At 39.7% G+C, this 25,759-nt stretch overlaps 3 protein-coding genes across 3 annotated transcripts; 2 read left to right on the top strand and 1 right to left on the bottom strand.

The window, feature by feature from the left end:
* Positions 1–3,274: 3,274 nt before the first annotated feature.
* On the bottom strand, positions 3,275–5,168 carry LOC140947111 (battenin-like). The gene is made up of 2 exons (XM_073396192.1): positions 4,724–5,168; positions 3,275–4,080 (listed from the first exon to the last, which is right to left on the bottom strand). The coding sequence occupies exons 1-2, from the start codon at positions 5,166–5,168 to the stop codon at positions 3,275–3,277; spliced, it is 1,251 nt and encodes a 416-aa protein (XP_073252293.1).
* Positions 5,169–6,201: 1,033 nt separating this feature from the next.
* Positions 6,202–10,100, top strand: LOC140946192 (mitochondrial inner membrane protein Mpv17-like). The gene is made up of 2 exons (XM_073395275.1): positions 6,202–6,342; positions 9,540–10,100. The coding sequence occupies exons 1-2, from the start codon at positions 6,255–6,257 to the stop codon at positions 10,058–10,060; spliced, it is 609 nt and encodes a 202-aa protein (XP_073251376.1). The 5' UTR covers positions 6,202–6,254; the 3' UTR covers positions 10,061–10,100.
* Positions 10,101–13,874: 3,774 nt separating this feature from the next.
* Positions 13,875–25,361, top strand: LOC140945131 (uncharacterized). Its single transcript, XM_073394194.1, has 8 exons — positions 13,875–13,992; positions 16,037–16,312; positions 17,856–18,218; positions 19,150–19,535; positions 21,057–22,347; positions 23,052–23,173; positions 23,556–23,958; positions 25,024–25,361. Exons 1-8 carry the CDS (start codon positions 13,875–13,877, stop codon positions 25,359–25,361), a joined length of 3,297 nt encoding a protein of 1,098 aa, XP_073250295.1.
* Positions 25,362–25,759: the final 398 nt, after the last annotated feature.

Here is a 25,759-nt window from a genome sequence, read left to right as displayed (position 1 = left end):
AATTCACTCATTTATATCTTATCACAAAGTTTTTTTGCCAGGACCATGCCAGTTTCAGTTGCAGCACTGTGTTTTGTGAAGAGAAGACTTCTCCAAGAAAGTAAACTGACAAATATGGTACATATAATTCTTTTCTTCATAAAAAATGATATAATAATACAGTGTGTGGGAGAGGCTTATTATATACTAGTACTTAATATGATACTGATTATAGTAAACAGTTATTGGGTGAGGCTGAGTATCATCTGACAAATTATGGAGATTAAGGAGGGTGAATCAGCCTCGGCGGACAACACATTCTGAGATCTCCATAATTTTTCAGATGATATGAAAGCTGAATTCAATAATTGTTTTATTGTTCATTCAAAATAATTCCTTGTTTAAAAACAAGCTAAAACATGCTTACCTCCATCAGTGTTAAGTTCATCTTCAATTGCCTGTTTATTGGCAAGTTTAGGAGTTAAAGGGTTGTTCAGTACTGCAAAATTAATATTCTCCCGGCAAATAGCAGATGGTGTCCATCAAGTTGTCTTCCTGCTGTTCTTACTATGTTTTTAGGCAAAAGTTCGCCTATTTCTTCCTCTTGAAACGAGTGAAATGTTCTGCCATTTTGTACTCACTACCAAAATAACTGGTAAGGTGGTCTTGATCACACTGGTTTTCCCCAAGTCTTCTTGATTACACTGTTCAGTTTTCTGGCAATTATGCTGCACAATTGACATCATTTTTCACACTTTGCAAAATTCTTCCAAATTTGGTCGACAGTAGCTGGTTATGATGAATTACGCGTGGAATTTGAGTCGATCGGAAACAGAGAAAGATTTTAAATGAATAATAATAATAATTTTTATTATAATTATTATAACGTATTTAACAACATTATGATGCATTATTGGCCAAGCTTCTTCTGCTAACATGGCTGGATATTGGTCAAATACTTTTTTTTGAGTTTTTATGGACCAGAACAAAATGAAGGTCCATAAAAAACATTAAATTTTATTTGAAGCCAAAACAAAATGATCCTTTCTGTGGGACAAAGTGGGAAATCCCAAGCAGATAGAATTGGATAGACCCATCTAGCCTGCTTGAGTAGTCTATCAGAAAGCAATATTTGATAATGGTAGTGGTTGTGGTAGAGGTAGTGGTAATGTCAGTGGTAGTGGTGGCGGTGGTGGTGGTAGTGGCGGTGGTTGCGGTGGTGGTAGTGTTGGTGGTCATCGTTATTTGTAGTAAAAGTTACAAGTTGGCCAGCCCCTCTTGCTTTTTGAGACAATCCCCTCCCTCAAAGTCTAAATGAGTGGGTCCCCCTTTCTGTGTCTGATCACTACAGTTGTTCACTCCCAAAAGTGGCAAAAGTTGAAATTTGACAGAATTTCCAAATTTCATTTTGTAAAAAGATGAAAATCAAAATGTTGTTTGAAAGTACTGGAGAAGAAGTTTCATTCGAATGTAAACATCACACGGTTTTCATACACAGACTAAATAGTCAGAGCTACCCTACATTGTTCCGTGATTCACTCTGAAAGTTAAAGAATTAATGGCGTCCAAATCTTTCGCAAAATGGTTGGCCCATATATCTGCTAGCACACTTAAACCTGCTCTGACACTGAGATATCGCAAGGTTGACTTTTGGCAATATCCTGTTCAGCTTTAATAGTTGGCTGTGGGAGTGAATGAGGTCATTTATCATTTTTGCCTCTTAACCCTTCACAAGCTAACGATTTGTGGTGGCTTTTTGATCTCTCTTTTTTTAAATTAAATATTTTTCCTTTTGCAGAGTCCATGAAATATAATTCTGTAATTTTTTTTGCTGGCTCCAGGGCGAGGATGGTAGGAGTGCCTTATTCAGGCTTTAGCAGTAAAAGAGGTGCAGCCTCCTAAACTATATCACTAAAAGGGGTACGTGTACCATTTGTTAACAGAGGTGAATGAAAGGGGTACGTTTTCTGTCGAAAATGGTATATAAAAGGGTAAGGGGTTGGACCTCGGGGTGGAGCCTGCAGGTATAAGCTCTCTGACTATCGTATCAATAATAGCAGAAGAGAAATACGAAGTCACAGAATCTTCGTTTGAAGGATCAAACTTAACAAGGGACTGTCATTAACAGTTTTAGTTGGTACCCTTCTTTCCGAGAAAATAGCACCTCCTTTTAGCGCAAAATGAGGGTACTTTTGAGCAATAGCAGGACGGCTAGGAATGCGTTCTTTTCTCCATGTTGTGACTTTTTAAAACCTTCGTACAGTGCAGGGGCGGATCTAGGGAGAGGGTGTAGGGGGTGGGCACCCCCCCCCTCCCCCTGAGATGACCTGCGGTTTGCTGGTATTCTGCGAAAAAAAAAACTATGTGGTTTATTGGTGTTGAAGTAGAGCAAGAGACGAGTGCACCCCCAACTAAAAAAAATCCTGGATCCGCCCCTGTAGTGACAAACTAAAAGAAAGCGCACCATGTAAGGTCAGTGCTTAATTCGCCACTGAAGATCAAGGAACGAGAAGATAACTGGAGCCGAAATGCGTCCTGCAACTGTTTTTGGCATCTTTACCAATCTCGTTCCTAGAGTCTGCGTTATCTTTAACCCTTTAAGCCCTAAGAGTGATCAGCGTCAAATTTCTCCATGTAATATCACTGCTCTGTAAAACAGAGTGGTCATGAGAATTAAGGACATGATCACACAAGATGAATCTAATTGATACTTGAACAAATTCTCTCCACTTCTTCTATCGAAAACGTATAGGGATAACAAATGAGAATTTGAATTTTGATGTTAGGGTTTAAAGGGTTAAGCAACGACGACGTCGACGGTTATGAAAACGTCACTTAAAAAGTGAATTCGCGCTGCCTCAAACTTTATCGCGCTTATTCCATCTCGTTTAATTCTTCAAATGTTGTCAAATTTCTTTGGAGTTGAACCTCTAAAGGATTGTATCAAAGTTCAGGAAAAGAGAAAGAAAATTGTTGTTTTGTGTTACCGTCCTCGACAAAACGTGAAATTAGGCATTTTCACGTTGTAGTCTTGCAACGACAGCTAAAAAGTGTACAAAAAAAGCGTGACGCACGTGCAAAGTTGTTTATTTTGCCAATTTAAACCTATTTGTTTATTGCTGTTCTCGTTGTCGTCGCTCCCTTTTAACGCGCCAGTCAGCTTTTGCCCCATTTTTTGTCCTTGTCCCTAGTAACAGTCTTGGCCAAGTTTCCCTATAGTTTCCAAAGTGGCGAATGGCGAACTAAAATAGACAATTTTTTTTACTAGTAAAAGAGAATTTCACTCAAAGCGTTTTTAACAATGTAAGTTTTTATTCCACCCTGCCTTATGAGCATGTCTCGTCAAACAGTATTGCCCCAGCTTTAAATCCTCCATGCAGTGTTTCATAAGAAAAGGTTCTTGGAATAAACCTAATAACCCTGCGCTGAGCTTTCCACACGCGTTGCCCACAGTCAGCAAACAAAGTGCGAACTCCCTCCTTTCAGGATCAGTAATCATATCTGAAACAGTGTGAGCTGAGTTCAAGTACATCGAGCCTGCTGTAAAACCCTCGGTCGCGCATAAGGCAATAATGATTTCCACACGCGGAACAAATCGAAACCAAGACGCGAGGAAGAAGAAAACCCCGTGTAGGAACTCTATCAAAGCTAAAATCCAAGTCCGTCTGATTCTGACGTGTTGAACAAGTTTAGGACAAACAGCGGAAACTAATAGTAAGTGTGAACGGCCCATAAACTTGCCGATATGATAAGAAAGTATGTAGTATGGATAATGGTCCCGGGGTTTGAACGGTGCGTTTGGAAATGCTATCGTTGTTATAATGGCGTGATTCGAAATATACTCTGAAAAGTACGTAATAAGCAGGAATAAGATATAAGGAAATATTTCCTTAGCGACAAATAATCTGTCACGAAAGGAACTTCCTTGTTTATCCTCTAAGTTGTCTCCTTCTGGTAGAATGGCGCCACTTCCGATTGGTGGTTCTTTTATTCTGATAGGCTCCTTATCCAAGAGAGCGTAGAGAAGGAGAAACAAAAGGGGCCATGGTATAGTGACCATGATAGTTGTCCGTGGCGATAGGCATGTCCACGTTGTCAAACCTGTCAATCAAATAAGCCAATCACAATCAACTTCCCCGTAGCGTGATGCAGGGTCATGAATTACTTTTGTTAGTTTGTTTTTTACGTTTTACTATTTATTTTTAAGTGTTTTAAACCAGGGGCGGATCTAGGGGGAGGGTGCAGGGGGTGCGCACCCCCCCCCCCTGAGATGACCTGCGGTTTTCTAATACAACTGGTACTCTGCAAAAAAAAAAAAGCTATGGTTTATTGGTGTTGAAGTAGAGCAAGAGACGAGTGCACCCCCTCCTAAAAAAAATCCTGGATCCGCCCCTGTAAACAATCATGACTTTAAAGTAGTCGAAACTGAAGTAATTAATTTGTATGCATTATAAAGACTTAAAAGGCGTTAAGAGGTGACCGGCTTAGGCCCTTTGGTTAGAAACTAAGGCTGCCTGGGAAAATGCAGCGTAGCTTAAAGAAGGGAGTAGGGCACTTCTTTTACCCCCTAAAAAGTGATCGGCCCGAACTTCTATATCTTTGATTGGTCAGAGCACGTAAGATTCTCAGGCTATTTGTAGACTGAATTATCTTTCGCGCCAAAAACGTTCAGCCAAGAGCATATATATTGGGCTTTCCAGCAATTCTTTGATTCTGAAAACATGGATGATTTGCCTATACTTACTGGTGTAATAAAGAGGTCCAACGAATGACGCAACTCCGACACCAGCCACAAACGCACTCACTGTGATATGCTCATAAAACGCAGTCAGTGAGAGGAACGTTATTTCGCTTGTAGCCACACCGGACTCAACCACACCCACGCCTGCAAGTCTTCCTGGGATGTGTGGGGAATAAACAAGCGTTCCCAGTCCCCCTATGAGAAACACCACCACCAGCGCGATTTTCTTCATATACGACACGCGCTGGAAAAACCACGGTGCCATGACTTTCACGGAAAGAACTGGTATCGCGATGGATAGAATTACTGTTGTGGTAGCGATTTTAGATCCAGCAAGAATGTCTTCGGCTGCTATCAGGCAAATTTCATCGTAAATTAGGGACAGGATTCCGAAAAGGAAGAAGCAAATGATGTTTCTTTGGTTTTCCGTCCTCTCTCCATCGGACATCTTGGTCGGCCTACAGGCTTTTGCTGGTACAAGATTTTCAGATTCTCCTATGAGGTGATCCTTCTAATGAGCTTAAGTTGACTTGAATTCTTTCCTTGAGTACGGAATGTTTATATGGTCCAGGAACTTTTCTTGTCATTCTTTAACGTAAGGATATGAAAGAAAAACAAAACTGCATTATGAAGAATATCGTTTTGCCACCTCTATGCTTCGTTTCGTCGCCTGCATTTTGCATAAATATTATAGAGCTGCTGTTCTACCGTAACCCAATAGCCCCCTTGTTCAAACGTTGGATAGCGCTATCCATTGGGTAAATCACTATCCAGCGGATAAGTATTTGGGAAACCAATTGCACTATCCACTGGATAGTGATTTACTCATCGGACAGCGCTATCCACCTTTTGAACAAATGGGGCGATGGAGAGACTTTTTTCCAAGACTCCTTAATCGAAAGGCAGGGTCATTCTGACGAGATGATAGAAGGTAGTATGTATCGAATAATTTAGAAAAGCGGGAATAAAATTAGCGTTGTTATAATCAGATGTTTGTTTGCTGACTGGTTGAAATACAACATATCTAACTGGAAAAGTCGGAGAAGATTTTCGATGTAGTTTTTAACATACCTTTATAACTATCCACTAGTTGACAAATGATATCCATTTGAAAGCCTCATAATTTTTAGCTTTCATGTCAAGGGAATCAAAAGTGTACTTCCTTGTGTAACCTGTCATCTGTTAAAACGGGTCGATGTTATATTTACGAATAGAGACACCTGTCTAACAACCTGTTTGCTTAAATCTCTCCCCTGGTAGAATTAACATGTTTAGTTTCAACCCATAATTGCTAAACTGTCTCTATTTTGACAATAAAAAGTCAATTTGGTGTAAAAGTGGCCTCCACGTGACGAGAACTGTGCAAAACAGCAAATAGCCAACGCCCAACCTTCGCCCAACCAACTATTTTGACCGAGCAGGACTGGGAAATTTTCCCGTCCAAGTCCTCAACCGCGCGCGCGGACATCGAGTTCAGTTGAAACGCCTGGTTGTAAAGCACTGTTTACATTTCATGAGCAAGGTCTGTTGAAGGATGAGATTTAAGGTTTTCTCAAGAGTTTGGGCAACATATCAAAGACATCTTTCCACAAACCCTTGGAGAACTCAAACGCTAACAACAGGTATGATAATTTTGCGTTATTTCTTTTATATCGCAGAATTCGCTTCTATGATGCAATCGATTGTTTTAATCCGGTCAAGCTTGTTATAAACAACAGTGAACTGAATTAATCCTTTTCATTCTCTTCAGAACACGTACAATTCATTATTTCCTTGCTACAATTTGTGACAACGTTACTGCAGCCTTATTTATAGAGTGATTGTCACTTTTAGCGTGCCAACCGAAAATTTATTTAAATTCAAGCCAATTCTGCCCGGATGCTTCGTTTTTGTCGCCTGAGGCATAACCGGGAAAAAATGCAAACCTTGAATAACGAATAAATAAAATACAAACGGCAGGTAATTCTACTCGGTATTTCGAAATCAAATCGAAACTTCAAGGTTCCCTCCCTGGGCAACCCCCAGGAATTTGAAATTTTAAAAAATTCCTCACTCCCGGCCTGGCGCACGCTACTGGTGTACACGGCTAAGAATCTCACATCGTTTGGCTCTTATGAACTTATTAAAACTCAGATCGCATCGATATTTGGCAAGAAGTTAAAGTTTATAAACAGCTTTTCATTCAATATTTTTTTTCTGGCTGTAAGACCAAAATAAAATTGAAATATGAAAAGTATGGCTCAAAATGGGACCATTTTTTAACAGCTCGCGTAACATTTACAGTCTAACCACGCATGTTGTGGGATTTCTCTGTTTCTGTTAATGGTACTTTGGAAAAATTTCTCCGAAGAGGTCAGTGACTTATGAGTACTAACTGTATTAAAAATTACTGAACATAATGGCAAAACAACAAAGTTAAGGGCGTTTTCAGAAAGATGTTCTGTCTACATACGATCTCTGTGCAGCGCGAACGTCAATTTAAAAGATTGCTTTTCATTGACTTTCTGTTGTTGTTAAGAAAAGAAATAATAATTTTTGGAATGCTCATAAGTTAAACCTTCCTTATAGACTAACTGTTAAGACTTCGGGAAACCCATTTTTACGCTAAGATCAAATATGTAAGGTTAGACAGCATTTTTTTAACGTGAAAATTCATAAACCGTGCATTGGACCGAAAATCAGATTCTAGAGTGTGCTTTGGCATAAAGATTTTGTGCCTAAAATGTGCCTAAGATGTGCATAAAGTGTGCATTTTAGTTTTGAAAAACGTGCCTAAGTTGTGCCCAAACTGTGCCTAATCTGTGCACAAGTTGTGCCAAAATATTGAGTCACTCTGAAAATCGTGTCCAGCCTATCGAGCTCCACAGCGAACGAAAAGAGCGCACGGCAATTATGTCAGTTTTGAGGTTTACGAAGTCTAGAAACACGGTCTGACGACCTTTTTATCCCCTAATAAGAAATAACATGACTCAGAATACGGTTAGAGACAGCAGGGAAAGCCCCGACAAACAGGAAAATGGAATCTTAAACAGGTTAGCGTATTTAAAGTAAGTACTCAGCTCAATTACATTGTTGATATGCTAATTCCATCGATGTTAAAACATTTCCGAGTAGGTTTCTTCTCCCCTTCTTAACGGAGCGTTTAGTTGGAACGAAATATTTGTTTTTTTCAGGAGGGCAGATTTGCATTCAAAAAAAGAATTTACTTGTGATATGACTTATAAAATGAAAACGAAAAAATTGATTGCACGCCAATGAGTTTTGAAGCAAAATAAATGGCACGTCTCATCGATTATTATACGATCAAAGCTTAATTTGCTAACAGAGCCAGAAAACAAAAACAAACAAGCAGCTTGAATTATTTTACTACTAAGTGTAAATCCTACTTTTTAGTTAGAGAAATATTTTAAAAAGCAGCCGCATTTTGTATTTAAAAAACAACGCGCGTTGGCATGAAGGTTTCAAATTACCACTTTGTACTTTTCATGTTGTTATGCAAATTCAGGCCAATTTTACCACGATCGCAAAAAGTACTTTCTACGACTTTTATTGGCTATTTTTGTGCCTTACTTCTTTAGCTTTGTTTTTGTTATTATGGCTTCGACTTTCTTTCACGATTTCTTTTAGAAACGAAAGAAAGCCAGTCTATAAAATTGCATGGCAATGGAAAAGGTTCAGACCGCATCTATCGCGTGTGAATTTCCTCTTTATCCTCGGAGTAAACACGGACTGTCGAAGAATACTTCAATTTTCCAGACTTTCGGCGCGGCTTAAAACTTACGCTTCCTATACTTCTAACTGTATCGTGTTTGATCTGAATTATTTTTGTAATTCGTACCAAGTTTGTTCTTTTTTGCAAGTTGGGTTACAAAGATTTTCAAAAAAGTGCCCAGCGTTGAATATTTGTGCCTAAACCGTGCCAAAACTGTGCCCAAACTGTGCCTAAAATGTGCCTTAGCAATATTTAAAACGTGTCTTAACTGTGCCTAAAGTGTGCCTAATCTGTGCCTTTGCATGTTTTTTTCCCGTGCTTTGGCACAAAAACCGTGCCTTTTCTTGAGCGCGAATCGTGCATAAGGCACGGTGTTACGCTCGTGTACACCAGTAGCGTGCGCCAAGCCTCCCGCGATCCCCGAGCCAAACTGGGGCCACTCAAATGCCGCTTTATAGGTCCATTTAGGTGATCAAAAGCCCCCACTCCAAAGAAACTAAGATCAGTAATAAGTAACAATGTAGATTTCTAATTTAGTGTGGGAAAAGTGCAGGCAAGCAACGATGTAGTACTTGTATAAGGCAGCCTTCTGGGTCTCATTGGCATACCCTCACCCAAAAATTTACCCAGTGTACCCTGGGGGAGGTATGTTAGGATTGTTTGGGTTGGGATGGCTGCTGGGATCCTGGAACACTTAGCCTATATCAGACCTAGCTGGGCTGAATTTTGCTACAATAAACTAGACTTATTTAATTAACTTCCAAAACCTCTCCCTATACTAGAGTAGTATTTTTCCAGAAAATACCGAGGTCAACACTTTCTTTGTTATTAAACTGAGCTGGCGGTAAATTAAAATTTGCCAATTGATCGGTTTCCTTGAAAATGATAACCTATTCTAGACACAAACTCTGTGATTTCTTAACCCTATTTCAGACTAAGTTGCTTGAAAACCATACCCTTCACTGTGGCACATACCTGTATATCCCATAATATTATATAACAGTATTCCCCTTTCCAGGGAGTGTACCCCCTCCTCTCCCCCAGAAATATTCCCTAAAGCTGCACCTTTGAAGACATGTTAGAATTTTTCCTGTTGCCTTGTTTCAGCCATGTTGTTTGTTGTCAGTGATACCTTGACTCAACAACTAGTTGAAAAAAAAAGATGGAACCACGATGGCAGAAGAACTCTGCGGATGGGAATTATGGGCATAATTGTTGGACCAATTCAAAGGACGTGGTTTCTTACACTGGAACGCTTTATACCCCCTACATCCAAGATACAGATTGTCAAGAAATTAATTGTAGACCAAACAATATATGGGCCATTTATTATATTCTTCTTTTATTCACTTTCTGGGATTTTGGCTGGAAAAGAACTCCGTGAAGTTAAACTATTGTTGCAAGAGAGATATATAAAGACTCTTCTGACTGGGTACAAGATCTGGCCTTTGGTACAGGCAGTGAATTTTTCAGTAGTACCTCTTCAGCACCGAGCCAATTTTGTTCAATTAGTTTCTCTTTGTTGGAATATGTACCTGTCCTGGATGGCAAACAAATCAATAGGTAGTGATGTGGAACTTCAAACTTGTGCTGAATTAGTACCCAGTCAACAAGCCAAAAACATTTAACAACTTAACTATATCACTAGCCAGAGTTGCAGCTCAATACAGGATATCTTGTGACAACCAACTTCAATAATATTGTTTTATTATTTGGTCTCTGAGTTTGTATCTGCCATTTTGCCATTGTCACGTAAGAGTGATCAAATGAATGAGAAAAGAGTGGTTTCATTTACTTATGAGCAGAACATCATTTGCAGCCAAACACAGTTGGACGACATTGCACATGAGTAGACTATTACTTGTAGGCAGTTATTTGCAGGCCTGCATGTTGTGGGCTCTTGGCCAATGAAAAGGAAGACTGAAAAGCTTGCATTGAATGATAATGATCAGTTTTTAATTCCCTCAACAAGCAGAACGCAGGTCCTTTCCGTCTGAAAATGAGTTTTGCATGGAGAAAAAAATCAGTCTCTGACAAAAGTGGTTCTATTAAAGAGCTCTGCACTCGGATGCCCATATTAAACCTGGATATAATTCCTAGCATTAAATCATTTACCAAAAAAAAACAAAATTATTGCAATTTTTTATAATACAGCTACCGGTATATACATATGCATACATATAACTTTATTTCAACTCAGATTTAAAGTAGCTCGCAATCTGAGTGAAATTCAACATACAAATCATAAAAATAAAACATAAAATATCCACATACGTGCATACAAATAGTCTCATTTAAAAGCTACACAGCAATATTGTATTTAGAATTCTAGACTTGAATATGATGAGTGTCTCAGAAATTCTGATGCCATCAGTCAGTGTATGTATTCCACACTCGGGGCAGGAGCATAGCCAGCCTACAGACTTGTAGGCCCGGGCCTACAAATTTTTGGTTTGATCACTCCAGCTTCTAATAGATTATATGCATTGTTGGGAGTGAGCTAAAAAGTGCAAGAGCTCAAAGTGTTGGTGAGGTCAGTGCGTCCTAGTAATGCAAGCAGTTTTCAAGATATGTGGAAATGAAAGTCAGCCAGGCCTACAACCTAGTCGAAAAGCTGGCTACACCCCTGCGGGGAGCAGCACATCTGAATAGTAAATTGTAATCAACAGGTGGTAGTCCTCATGCTTGATATTAGTCTAACTTATAGACACCTCTGAGGTTGTAGGCTGTTGCTCACTCTGCTTAGTGCAGTGACCATGAAGATGAAACCTCCTTTAGTTAGTAGAATAGTTTCTATTGATAGGATTTATTACAATTTTTTACAACTATATCTATTAAAATTGATCACAAGAATTCATATATAGTGATCATGATCATTATTGTTAGTGGTGTTTTGATCTAAGGCCTCCTTGGTTGTCCTTCTGCCAAGAGCCTTTAGCATCTCTTCTGTATTCACAAAAAGAATCTTATGAAAACTTACTACTACAAGTCAACACTATTATGAACTGCGCTTTAGTGTAGAACATGTTTTTAAGATTGACGAAGTTGTTTCCCATAAAAGAGTTGCGTGCACTATCATAAACGGACTTTGTTAGCGGTCTGGAGGCTTCTTTGTGCCTTTCTTTACCTTTTTTTCTAATTCATCATTATATTACTTCCTGATGTTTCTGTTTGTTTGTGATCCGCCAATTTCTATGAAAAGAAAAAAGTATGCCGTTACCTTGGGACAAGCTCAAATTGAGGGAATCTGAATATGGGTAATTGCTATTATCCTTAACAACAAGATAAGAAAGGAAAACTTTCAAAGGTTGGTGCTATGTTGTGGTGGATCCAAATCAGCCGTAGGTAATTGGAGTTTAGTCTATATTGGCCCTAATTAAGGCAGAGAAATTAGATCCAAAAATAGTGTCGTATTTTACGATAGACTGCCTGTTTTTAGGCTAACACAGCACAGTGCATGCATTGCATAGGGGCCTTGTATAATAACCAACCTTAAGGTGATTCCCTAGTAAAAGAACCTAACATAGATTGTAGATGAAACTTGGTACACTTATTTAACAAGTCAAGAAGATGATAAAAAGGTAATAAAAAGTGGGGGGTCACCGTGCTCGTTTTGACGTCACAATGCTGACAAATACGGCTATTTTGGACCCTTTGACAAAAACCGCGCGCAGCCCAAAACTAGACGAAAGGGAAAGAATTTTTCAATGATGCATGTGGTATCGCACAGAATTTGACTTAAATGTATTGTTTATCCACTTACGTACTAGAAAAATGCCTTTTAATGCCCTTGTTTTTACTTTACGCTCCAAAGTAGAATTAAATTGAACACGCGCTATTCGATACGTGATAGCTCAATCCGTACAATTTAGTAAAATTGCCAAAAAACTGAACATAGATTTGTGCCAATTTTTTTCTCACCGAAAGGAAGCACTGTCGTTATTAAAATCACGAAATAAAAAATGGGGGTCACCGTACTCGTTTTTGTGGTAGAGCTGCAGAAAGTGCGCACCAAATGCATTTTCCTTAATTTTTGAGAGAGGACTGGCGCGAGTTTCAAAATAGAATGTATGCGAAAGGGGGAAGAAAGTATTAATAAATCCGTTTTTACAGAATTTACATCGAGATATCACATATAGGACACAATGTGATAAAGAAAGCGTTTAAATGAAAATCAAAGTGAGTAAGCACAAATTAAACATCCACTATCGAGGTTCTCCGTGAGGAAGTCGAACTCAGCAACACGCGTACTGCATACGTTATGCACATTCCCACCACATTGAGTCTCACCTCGGTAAGAAACAACCGCAAGCAAAAATTGAATAGCGTTTCTCTTCGGTCAACTTCATTTTAATAATGTTACTTCACATGCTCTTTTTTACGGAGGCTATCTTGTTATGCGCAGTAAGAGATGCGCAGTGCAAAACCAGGGAATCACCTTAAATAGATTTAGCCAGAGCTAAAAGTAAAGCTCTCGTTAATGTACTTATACTTACTCAAACAAAAAATAAAATAGTGAACGGCGACGGCAACGAGAAAGGTAAAAAAGAAATTAAAATAAGAAGGTCTAAATAGCAAAAAACAACTTTGCACGCGCAGCGCACTTTTTTGTACATTTCTTTGCCGTTGTTTGCACGACTACAACATGAAACTTCCTAGTTACGTTTTATGGAGGAAATGTCGTATGTGCTCACAAAAAAAAAATGTTGCTTGTGTTCCTGTTCGCATATATATTTTATTTTTGCGCTGCCGCTAGCATTTCTCATTTTCTCACCGCAGCCTATAAAGGTTTTGAATTTTTTTCATCCAAAGAAATTTGTCTCCTTTGGTTTTTTATCTTTTGCGCTTACCTTTTCTCTGTTATCCACGACGGGCGGACGTACGCTGACGTAATAATTAAATTTTCTGCGTGATCGATGGGTTTCCAATTTTTATAGCAATGGGGCTCCGCCGCGCGCGCTCGCTATTACAGGATTTTGTAAGTTACACAAAAATCCAACCTAAATTTAAACAAATGTTTATGTCTAATAAATTGAACTGTTTTAAACAAGCGGAGCTAAAAAAATTTCCGTGAGTTACGTATTTGAAGACGTCATCACCTTGAGACAACATTCATGTTTTGACAAGACAAAATTGACAAAATGTTGACCAAGTAAGTTGAATAACAATCAAAAAGTTTTATTATAAAGTGCAGTATGAAATTTTTTACGAAAGTGCGACAGCTTACTTTATTACAAAGTGCAATGTTATATATAATTGATTCCAAACTGCGACAGCTTTTTTCTTTGTTTTATTACAAAGTGCAACAGGGTTTATAAACATTGCGACAAGGATTACAAAACGTGACGATTATTACCGCTTGCAACAGTACGCGCTTTCCTCCACATTCCTCCTCCGTCCCTCCCTTCCCTTGAGTTTAAAGGTATGCTGTGACTGCATGCAATGACGGAAGTGCTTCTCATTCAAGTTTGTATGCGCATATTTAGTTTAAATTATCTTTCAGAACTACGTAATTACTCGCTCGTACTTCAGACGCGACCAACCAGCAAGGACAAGAAAGGTAGGTCTCCGCTGAAGACTTTGAAACTAATTTCAATCATGAAATCCTTCCTCCTCAAAACAAAATGAACACACTTAAGCCCCGCACGGTGATACAGATCCCTACCGGGGATCCGTAGGTTGGAAGAACTGTTTATAACAGGAGCAATTGTCTTGTGTATTAAACGCAGGGCTACCACGTGTTAAGTTTCCGCTCTGTATAATTCTTTTAAAAACATTTCTACCTTTAAGTTAGTTATTTAATCTAAAGGCGATTATTTTACTAGCGAAAATCTTCCACAGTTCATTGGAAGATAAATATATATTTATCTTTGATTGCATGCAATTGTCAATGACCACTCTAATTGTTGCAGAAATCTATGTTAAAATTTTAGCTGATGGTACATTTTTTGTTTTCATACTTCAACAAAAACACTTTCTTTAAACACTTACTGATGACTAGTTTGTTATTCAAATAACTTCAAAAATTCTAACTTTACAATAATCAGTATCTTCACTCGAACCTCCAAGATTTTTACAGTCTATTTTATTACTTTTGTAACATGTAATTGAGCGGTGAAGTACCATACTATTAGGAATTTTGGGATGACAAACATACTCTGAAAACAGGGAGGAAAAGCGCAGACCTTGAAAATCAAGAAAAGGTCAAAAACACTTTACAGTGTAAAATAATTCCGTTAAATAAGTCATGTTTAGCCGATTTCGTTGCTACCATGTATTTCTAGTAACTATTTTTACAATTATTTAAATACGACAAAGTTTATGTATGTAACGTTTACTCAACGAAAAGAAGATCTTGTTAGCATGTTCCCAATAGTAAAAAAGTTAAGAATCTTTTGATTTCTTTTAATAGTCCTCCTTGTAAGCCCAGTTTCAGTTCTTCTGCCGGATATTTCATAAATTAATTCTGCTTTGTAAGTGTCAATTTGACCCACGAAGGCCGTAGGCAGGGCCGAGGGTTAGTGAAAGATGTCTTGTTAAACAAAATACGGGAAGTTGAAAGGAGAAATATTTAATACATATTCATTAATTGTGAAATGAAATTATGAAAATGATCATATTTTGAATTGCAGGTGAAGATTTCAAAGGGAATACTACGATCATCGCAGTTGAGAAAAAAAAAACCTAAGCGGTTGAAAAAGAACCTGAAAAAAAAGTCATGCTTGACTGGGAACCTTTGCTATGACCGGACGCAACGCACTATCCATCGAGCTTATCAAGCCAACTGGAGAGCGGGCCACATTGCGAGTTCCTAATATACCCGCGGGTGGTGGAAATCAGGACATGAATTTTCTTTTCAGGTTCTTTTTCAACCGTTAAGGTTGTTTATTCGCTTTACTTGCTTTATATTGAGAGGATCATATTCAGTTTCATACATATTAATTGTCTTTATTTTCTTTCAAAGGTTTTTTACGCAAGAAATAACATGCGCCATATCAATGCTATCAATCTGTTTACTGTTGTATTAAGCAAATCAACAGAGGATTCCGAAGAATTGGTTTCCGCCATCCTGCATTATCGGTTCTCGTCACTTTCTTGGCGCTTAATGATTCTTTGTAACTTCGCCCTTTTTGTTTTCCTACCTACCACCACTGCAACTTTGTCTTCTTCTCATAATTCGGGGCTACATTACTTTGATAAATATTTCTACAAAAACGAACCTTTTACCAACGAAGGTAAGGAACGTAGATAAAGTACAAGTATAGTTAGCCATCATTAAGGGAGCTGTGTGGTTGTTTTCTTTTTTAGGGGTGGGGGGCGATGTGGGTTTAATTGAGAATGAAAGAATAACAGGAAGGGAAGAAAATGGTATTCCCATAAACCAGGTAGTCCAATAATACTGAAGCAACCATGACAACGACGATAACGTAAAGACAATTGGTTTTATGAGCAAAATAACAGCTTTTCACGGGCATCACGCTTCTTTGACGTCCACTGCACGACAATGACGTGAAATCTCCAAATGCGACGATTTGTGGGGGACGTGAACAAAGTATTAAAGTTTGTAGCCACTAAATGATTATTATTTTTTGGACGCGTTCTAGATGCTGACCTTCCCAATGATCCTTACATGAACTACCTCTTGTGGCCACACTTCCATTTCAGTGGCAGATTTCGCGCTGACGTTTCAACTGTAAACAATATCCCTACAAACTTCGACACGGAAAACGTTCTTAAAAGGGAACGCTCAAGAAGAAACTGGAACCCAGATGGCACCAATGAATGGAGTGTGACGGGCTCTGTTACTGGGCTATGTTACGCTGATGGCACCTGCGTAGAAAAGAGGAAGAATGAACAATTCTTAGGAGCAACTATTCAAGGTACGTATAGTAAATTAAACCTGAATATGGGGATATAGGTTACTGGACCGGGATCCTAGGGGATCCGAACTTCCGCTCCCCTTTCGCCTCTCCCCCCCCCCCTCCAACACTGTGTAGAACGGAACGAACAATTCTTATGAGCACGTATCAGACTACGCGCAGTTACTCTTTTTCTTCAGATTTAGTGAGGTGAATGTACTCTCTTAAATCTTTCGCGCCTCGCCCGTCTCGTGCCTTCATCCAACACGCGTGGTCATTTGCGTGTCTCACACGTTTTGCTCCACGGCCTAAGAAAAAATAGAGACTGCTCGTAGTCTATAGGCACGTATGGAAGTGAGGCCTGAATAAGGGTTAGGTTGTGCAACGTTCATTCATTACACTGGACGAAAAAATGGATTTGCACAAATTCGCTCCTTGCAAGTATGTCGTCGCAAATATGTCACTGAAGAGTGAATATATGGCAAAGATGGTAAATTTCAAATTTGCATACCAAAAACAGGGGGTGTAAATAACTAAGCAAATGTGGCATTTACCATGTTTGCCATACATTTACTCCTCAGTATTTATATATTTGCGACATATTTGCAAGGAGCAAATTTGTGCAAATCTATTTTTTTCGTCCCGTCTTAATAACAAACTTATATTAACTTATATTAACAGAATTTTTCACATTTAAACTTCAAAAAAAGTGGTGGAAATTTAGAAATTCGTAAAGGACCAAATACCCATTCCCAGGCAGACGCTTGATGGTAAATTGCGGGTGTTTCCTGGTGTTGCGAAAACTTATTGTTCGATTTTGTTTAGTGGTAAATTTTTGCTGGTGGCGTCCGGAAACCTGGGTTTTAGAATCCATAATCCATGTCACAGAGTCCAGAATCCCGTTAACTATGGGAATCAGGATTTCAAGATCCACTGATAAGGAATCCGGATCGAATCCAGTAGCTGGAATCCGAAATCCGAAGCGTGGAATCCAGAATCCAAGATTCTCTTGGATTATCTTAGGCGAGTCGTCCGTAACACAAGGAATTCAAAACAAGTATCCGGAAGAAAAACCTTTCAAGTCTCATAGCTGATGGCAGATGTTCAAATTGTAACTTGTGTAATACTTGAGACCCTACTTGTTAATTTACTTTTAGATTAATTATACTGTAGACTATTTTACTGTTATTATATTTTATTTATTTATTTATTCATTTTGTATATAGATTTTATTAACTCGGTGTCCCCGATTAGCAGGCTACTTGTGGCCAGCTAGAAGATTTTGACACGTTAGTAAAGTTGTTCATTCATTCTTTCATCACGAAACTACCCGGCAAATTCCTTACCCTGGGAACACAGTACTTTACAAAATTATACTCGATAAGTTTCCAGGGAGAAATTCGCACGCTTGGAATTTATTGACCCCTAACCCCTTTTTCGGACCCCTTCTCTTGAAGTACAAGGTAAGCAAAACATGTGCTTTCTTCAACGAAAGGTAACTGTGTTCCAGAACAAGTTAAGCAATTTGTTTATTTACTTGTTGTTTCTTGCGTATTTGTTCAAGATGGGAACAACAAAACGATGGCTAAAATTGTTGACTTGGACACTCAAGCGCAACGTTTTTCTGAGATTTGGGGCTGGAGACTTCAAATGGGAGACTTTTTCTCGGCTGATTACACTCCAGTTCCATTCCAGTATGCCTGGAGCAAACTGACTTCCGGGGGAGAGAATGCAAGCATTGGCACTGTTTATCAGTCAGTGCTGTCAAATATCCAATGGATGGACAACAGTAATAGGTCACCATTTATCAAACAGCTTCAGGACACAATGAAGAAAGACAACATTGAAAGTGATAAACTGTCAATACGCTTCAACTTAGATTTGTACGGGTTACTAACCGAGCCTAAAATAACCGGGCGCATTGTAGGTGAGGGTAATGGATTATATACTAGAGAAATGCAATTACATCTAATGTTTAGTTTTGATTGAATTAATGTCATCAACGTTTCTTAGTATTAAACTTCGTCAAGCCATGAAACGAATCTGAAACTCAGTCAGTCTTTTCAGGTATTTAAGATATTTTCATTTTTTAAGGTTACTAGTAGGAAAATGTTTGAGAATCAGAAATTTTGAGAGGTGGAAAGAGTTGATCTATGCCACCCTGCTTGAAGTTCTTCTCGGAATTGTTTCTCTTAAGTCAGAACCATCCCCGTACAGTACAGTAGCTCTTCATTTAAGACAATTTTTTTTAGCCTGTGTACAGAACCCCACCGGCCCCCGTGTACCCTCCCGTGAGTGAAGGGGGCGGCTGTACCCAGGCTATTGTAGACTGTTCAAAGTCTGCTATTTTTCAGTAAGATCGTCGAGATCTAGCGCTCAACGTCACTGGCAGCCATTTCCTTTTAAATTTTCCAAGTGGGGGTGGGGCGTCGGTTTTTATAGCGGGGGGGGAAGGAAGGCGAGAAATTGAATTTTTTCGCGCCTCCTCTTAAACTGTCCCTGGCATCTTAAGTAAATAGGATAGTCATCTTCAAGCTAGACTCGGTCAAGATGACCGCCTTTAACGCTTGTTCTCGACAATTTTACTAATAAAAAGTACGGAATGGGACCAGTCTATATTTTTTGGCAGAAAAACGTGTACAAAAGTTCTAGAGGGAGGAAATCGTTTAACTGATAGGTTATTGTATACAGCAGCGTCCAGTTCATAATTCAATTCTTCCAGACAATAACTTGAGTCAAGGAGAATGATTGTAGGTTATACCAGCCGTGCAAAAAATAACTAAATAAATGTAACGTATTTCAACCATTATTCATATTAACCCGCATTTATTTCTTCTCCATATCTGCCAAAATTTTAGGCACGATTGGTTTAATAGGCCGAAGTTCCCCATCGTTCTTTACTCACGGTCGCATGATGAAGACCTTGGTAAAGACCCTCCAGGACACGCCTTTCTATGTAGACAAGCGCACGAAAAAAGTGTTTGCAGATTTTGGCAACACTTTTCAAGCTGATAAGGATGGTAATCTGATTACCAGTCCCAACCACGTGCTTCTTGTAGCAATGACTCTTAGCGTAAACGCCTCCTTTACTTGCTCTGATCATATGCAATGGCTTGGAATCGTGCAGAACAAATCGCCATATTGGTATCAGAGAACTGCTGGTGTCCAGGCTTTCCCGGCCTTTGGGGCTTTGTCAAGTGACGAAATGGAGATGGTCAGCAGTCATCCACTGATTCTCATCGAGGTATATGGAAAGATTATTGACCCTTAGCAGTTAATCCCTCACGTGATATCAAAACGCCATGCTGGAGAGCAAGTAGCCTGCACCAAGACGTAATTTAACCTCAAATAGTAGTGTCTGCGAAGTAGCGCCGATATCCTTGTTCGGGGCCTCCATCAAACTCAACGAATTACCCAAAGTACGTTTTGAATTTCCTCGAACAAGGATTTTGGCGCTGTTTCGCAGACGGACTTAATTAACCAAAGTTTCGTCTGCGGCGTAGGCTAGAGAGCAAGGGACGCACTGAGCCAAGAGAAACAATGAGCTTACTTAATTTAAAATGGTATTTTCTTTTGCTTGTCTTATCCTAGTGCTTTACTTGCGTCCCAGCTTGGCGATTCTGGGTTTGTGCCATGCGACTGATAAACTGAAAAGGGTCTTTTTACTCAACAATCTCAATGTCTTATTGTTTAGAAGTCTCAAAGACTTAAATTCTTTGTCTTCATTCATTTAATAGTAGTATATTGTTAACCGTAAACTTTGTTAAAGAATTAACGGAGTGCTTAGCTTTATATAAATCCAATAACTGGGTAAAAAACTGATAAACTTTAAAACGACAAAAACGCTTGTTCATGTGTGCAAAAGTTTATCGTGACGACGGGGCTCGAGGAGTGCAAGGGGTCTTGAAAAAAAGAAAACGATGTCTTCTGGTCCGAAGTATGCGGGGATACGACCTGTTGCAGCTTGTGCAAAAGGTATTACAGCAGTTTTGAGCTCAGGCTCTCTCTTGCATGATATCCAGCCGGATCGTTTTGCGTTTTGTTCTCTTTACAAATTACGTGTATCGCTAGTATGTACATGTGCTCCGATTAATTTAAACCAAATTTGTAGAATAAAGCAAACATGAAATGAATTCTATAAGTTGCAGTCAAATGATATAATCCTTAAAATTTGAAGGATTTTAATGGTTTCACTATTATAAACTTCAAGCCCCAGTAGTGTGAACGATGGACAGCTCCACCCATAAATCTCTATCCAGTGTATAACGCAATAGGTTTTCTAATCCTTATCCGCTGGATAATGATTTATATGACGGATAGCGTTATCCAACGTTCAAACAACCCTGGCTAGATGATGTTATTGATGGCTATTGGACAGTTTGAGACTGCTCTAATGAGACTTCGTTAGTGTTTTGTTGAACTGCATTGTGGGCATGTTTTTGGGGGAAATTTTGACCCAGTCCCTCGCTCAACTTCGCAATAACCTATTCGCCACTTTAGAAACGAGAAGGTAACGTTCACAAAGACTTCTGGGTCTGTTACTAGAGACAGGCAAATAAAATAGCCAATAGCTAACCAGTGCTTCCCTAGCAACTATCCGGCAGAAACAATTGCAGAAGGCCATTTCAGCTCTCTCTTCTCGTTTCTAAAGTGGCGCTAGAAGCCATAGCGTCCTCAAGACGAACCAGCCTCAGCCGGGGGCGGACAAAATGGTTATTGATTTTTCCAATTTCACCCTATTTAGCTGCCTATTTATGTTTTTTAGGCGGTTGGTTCTTGGCCAGATCTCAAGTGTAACAAGGTAATCCTGGCAGAGGCTCAAGATGGTATTGACATTCACCCTTACAGCAATTGGGTATTTCGTAAGAACCCCGGCGAATCTATAAACGTTCAGCTCTTTGCCACGCGGTTTGGGAAGCTTCTTCCGGGCGCCCGGATCATGGTCGATGCTTGCAACTGCCGCAAAATTTTTGGTTTGGGAATTGGTCAACCTGCCATGCCTGTTCCTTCTCGTGCAATAACGAATGAAAATGGAATTGCAACAATTGTCCTTAATGCGGTCGATCCAAAAAATAACAGGAGCTATATTGATGGGCAGATTTATTCGTTTATATACTCGATCGAAGGTCAGAACAAAAAGTGCTGGGACTTGTGTACAATTGACAAGTATTCGCTGCTAAATTCGCTCATTGTTATCCGCGTTTTTGATCGCTTCGAGTCTAAGGGGTTGGAACCAACATGGCTTGACGATATCTATCCAATCTTCAAGCAATATGCAGATTTGTATCCTGTCATGACTAAGAACGTATTAAATCTGGGAAACTATTACGATGTTTTAAAATACCGTAGTACAATAAAAATGAGTATGGAGCTGCCTGAATCTCACCCAAATTATATGCCTGTAACTCGCGACCTCTCGAAACCTAAACGTGAGGTCATTTTGCAATGGCTTTCTAAAAAAAATCTCGTTATCGGAGAACCAAGGAAGTATTATTCGATCCAAAACTTGCGAAGAGACTTACAGACCGCCCTTGAATTGGAGCATGCGACTATACCCGTGTATCTTACTGCGTTAGCTTCCATCAAGCCTAACTACAACTTGGAAATCCAGGCAATAATAAACACGATTGTTGTGCAAGAAATGATGCATGTGCTTCTAGTCGCAAATATTCTTAACGCGGTCGGTGGGGCACCGTCTCTTTATTCAAAAGACTTTATTCCGAACTACCCTTCGCGACTTCCTGGTGGAGTGCAACCCGACTTGGTGGTCCCCTTAAAGAAGCTCTCGCATGGTCTTATAAGGAACATCTTTATGAAGATAGAAGAACCAGAGCAAGAACAAGAACGCATTTCAAGTTTTCAACACGCATTTTTGTACGCACGCGAAACCAAAGACATGAAAAGCAAGGCCGGTCACCGGCAAAATGGAAACGCTAGAGGTCATAAAATAGCAAGGGGGGCTGTAGTTAGCGATATCGGGCTCACAGATCCATTAATCGACGAAGATTGGTCATCAGCATGTTTTACATCATCGTCAAGGGAACAATTTTTTAAAGGTTAGTCGAAGAAATACAGGTAGTTTAAGACTTCAGTTCTAGCTACTCGAAAGTCCCTGGATTTTTTTACCCGTCCTCATTTTTTTTATAGCTACTGGGACGGTTGTTTGCCATTTATAGAAAGTTTCCACAAAAAACGCCATTTGCAAAAGGAAATGGAACACGGCTTCTCAAGTCGTTCCAGTGTAAAATTTCTGGGATCAACGGAATTTCTGAAAGGTAGTCGTACGTCCTGTTTGCTGGGTCAGAATGTCCAAACAAAAATTAATGTTTCATTTGTTATTTCTCATCTTTGATACCGTTCAGGCTTTCACGGCCATTTTTCCTTCAATGGAACTGAGGTGTGCATGGGGCATGAAGGAGGGGGGGGGGGGGGGGGAGGTAGGGGAGGTTTTTATAAATTAATTTTCTTGGAAGTTCTTCTTTTCAGAAGCTAAAGAGAATTGAAGATATTTGTGGCAAAATTTGGTGAAAATTGGTTGTTATGGTTACGAAATATGACGTCAAAGTGACATAAGTTTCGGCCATTTCGCAACGAAAATACACGTTTTGCACACTTTTTATTGTGAAACAACAACAAAAAATACGAAATAGCCCCAACAACAGGAAATGTTTAATGATAATGCTCCAATGTGAGTAGTCTGCCTATCTGCTATTAATAGTGAATCTAATACGATTTACTCTCAAAACTCATTTCTCGGCAGATTTCAAGTATCGAGAACTAGAAAAAGTTGCTCCGAAGATTGAACTGACATATGACGACATAACCGAAGAAGGTATCCATCAGAAAAAACAACATCCACAGCAGAGGAGAAAAAAGGGAAAGGTAAAGCTCACCCTCGGAGTTGTGTCGAAATTAAGCCAACTTGCAAGAAAGAAAACTGCTCTAAATTTAGGAGGAAGGTTAGAATAACACAGCAAATGTGCAAGAAGACATGGATGGTAAAAAAATTAAAAAAGATTACAACCCATAATGCACCAAGATCGGAGAATTTGAGATATAATAATGGTTCGGAGCACAAATTTTAATGTCGCTGAAGGCCTTGATTTTGCCATTTACTAAGCAATTTCTTCACTGGTGTTTTGTCTCTCAAAGTCATCGACGATCGCATTGCCATTCCGATCAAGTCTAACATGAAAATGTTAATCGAGCGATGAAGGCAAGGAAATCTGCTGAAAATCTGTTCGGTTTCTTTTCTCTCTTTTAGCCAAAACCTTTTCCAGGTGACCATTTGAAACTTCTCCGACACCACAACACAATCGGCGGTTTCTACAATCACATATTAAACGCTCTAGGCTACCTCACAAATTGTGGAATGGACAACAGTATCTTCACCGGAAACAAAAACAAACAGGTTGATTATGGGGAATGGTCTGTGCACGGCCACACTCTGAAAGTGTACGACTACCATACAGCTGTGGAAGCCATTGAAAATATCATTGAGCAAGGCGAAGGTAGCTCTCCCTGTAACCCAGTTGCTTGGGACATCGGAAGTGCGATGGGATTATCGCACTACTTCCTGTTTAATTCAGTGGTCGAGGAGCGCGAAATTATTGTGGCCGCAACAGATGAAAATAGGGACACGTTGGTAATTAGATTTTTGATTGATTCATTTGATTATTCATATACTTGGACCAATTTTGGACCGCATTGACTAAATAGCCAAGACTTCAAGGGAGAGGATTCCACTCACTAGACTGTCTGTGGGGGGGGGGGGGGGGGGAGGGGGGAGAGGGGGAGGGTGTTTTCGATTAAACTGGTAAAGCATTGGAATAACACTGAACTGTTAGTGTTCAGTTGAACTGTTAGATATCCAGTGAGGACGAGGTTATCAAATGAAAAGAAGGGAGGAGTTCAGTACAAGAAAGCGGTTTGGTTAGACCCAAGAGCCACAATAGGACTATGGCTCTTGGTTAGACCTTATTCACCAGTAACAGCCATCTTTGAAAGCGCTTAAAAACTGATAAGATGAGAAACACATCACGTGGTTTCTCAATAGGTTGAACTCGTCCCTAGTCTTGGCTTGGAGCAAGGGTGGCGCAGTGGTGAGAGCACTCGCCTCCCACCAATGTGGCCAGGGTTCAAATCCCGGCGTCGATGCCATATGTGGGTTGAGTTTGTTGTTGGTTCTCTCCCTTGCTCCGAGAGGTTTTTCTCCGGGTACTCCGGTTTTCCCCTCTCCTCAAAAGCCAACATTTCCAAATTCCAATTCGATCAGGAATCAGGTAGACGAAGAACCACTATGTGGATGTGCTACCTGCAAATCGTTATTTTATTTAGTTTCCACTCCTCCAATTTTCTAAGGGTAAACAACATAGCAAAATTTGCAGACACAAGACAACCTGATCTGTGCATTTTTAAGGGGATTAACAAACTCGTAATATTGGCAGCTGTTATCATCTGTTTTCCTCCTGAGAAACCACGTGACATTGCTTTAATTTATCCCGTCATCAATCCTAGAGCGTGCGAAAAGATGGTGGCTGCCGTGAATAAGGTCTATAAGGGAATCCTTGTTTACATCTTATTTGCTTCATTTGAACATATGCTTTTCATTATCTGATGAGGCTAATTAGATGAAAAGGGAACTCTATTTGCGCACTTGAATTTCAAGGCGAGATCACATGGAAGAAGCTCATGTCGTGTTGCTGTCAGTGTCAAACTGTTACTCTTATAAATTCTTCAGGAATGTAGTGAAAGATTCTACTTCAACGGTTCCAAGATACCTTTTGACCCAGATGGCGTTTGGCCGATGGTTTCCAATCCCCGGATGTCTAAATACAAACCTGGCTCTAAAGCCTATCAACGGGCAGAGTCATTCAACAAGGTTTACACCAAGCTGATAAGAACTCTACATCACGTGCTGAATGGGCATCCCGAAGCACTCATTGATTCCATTGGCATTATGTACTCCGTGAATCTTCAACTAAAGAACCTTGTGCAGACGCCGATTGACGATAGTGGAGACCCTGAAGTAGGGCCAAATGCTGGTCCTACCTTTGACTTCACACCATAACTTACTGCATATCTTTATTGTGTATCCAATAACCCCCCAACTGCTAGACTTAAGCTTTGCGTTCACTCGGTGCCTGAGCACTGGCGCCATGGTAACAGCTGAAAATGGTATTGTGCTCACACCTATTGGGTAATATGTGAGGATGTGAGGGTGTAGATGTTAATGAACCAGTTATGCAAAACAGTTGATTGCCTCGGAACTAACAGAGAGCCTGTACACGAAGGGACCCGATGGGTCGGGTGTTTAAAATAGGATTGTGTTCACATTAGTGCCTGGTGAGTACCGCAGTCGGGTAACGTGCCCGCGCAACAAGTGTAAACGTATCCCAAGTTATGGCCAGACTATTTGTCAATCTTTCACTGAATTGTGAAAGAAATTCTATAGTGTAACCATCCAGT

Source organism: Porites lutea, chromosome 8 (assembly GCF_958299795.1).
Source record: "Porites lutea chromosome 8, jaPorLute2.1, whole genome shotgun sequence".
NCBI lineage: Eukaryota > Metazoa > Cnidaria > Anthozoa > Scleractinia > Poritidae > Porites > Porites lutea.
The sequence above is the reverse complement of the archived record's forward strand: the minus strand, read 5'-3'. Positions and strand labels throughout refer to the sequence as shown.

Excerpts from the sequence above, each read along its gene's own strand:
- LOC140947111 (XM_073396192.1), bottom strand. The coding sequence starts at position 5,168 with ATGTCCGATGGAGAGAGGACGGAAAACCAAAGAAACATCATTTGCTTC. Across the intron at positions 4,081-4,723 it reads TGGACCTCTTTATTACACCA|GTTTGACAACGTGGACATGC; the intron begins GTAAGTATAGGC and ends TTTGATTGACAG.
- LOC140945131 (XM_073394194.1), top strand. The coding sequence starts at position 13,875 with ATGACGGAAGTGCTTCTCATTCAAGTTTGTATGCGCATATTTAGTTTA. Across the intron at positions 19,536-21,056 it reads ATCCACTGATTCTCATCGAG|GCGGTTGGTTCTTGGCCAGA; the intron begins GTATATGGAAAG and ends TATGTTTTTTAG. Across the intron at positions 23,959-25,023 it reads AATTAGATTTTTGATTGATT|TTCTTCAGGAATGTAGTGAA; the intron begins CATTTGATTATT and ends TACTCTTATAAA.
- LOC140946192 (XM_073395275.1), top strand. The coding sequence starts at position 6,255 with ATGAGATTTAAGGTTTTCTCAAGAGTTTGGGCAACATATCAAAGACAT. Across the intron at positions 6,343-9,539 it reads AACTCAAACGCTAACAACAG|CCATGTTGTTTGTTGTCAGT; the intron begins GTATGATAATTT and ends GCCTTGTTTCAG.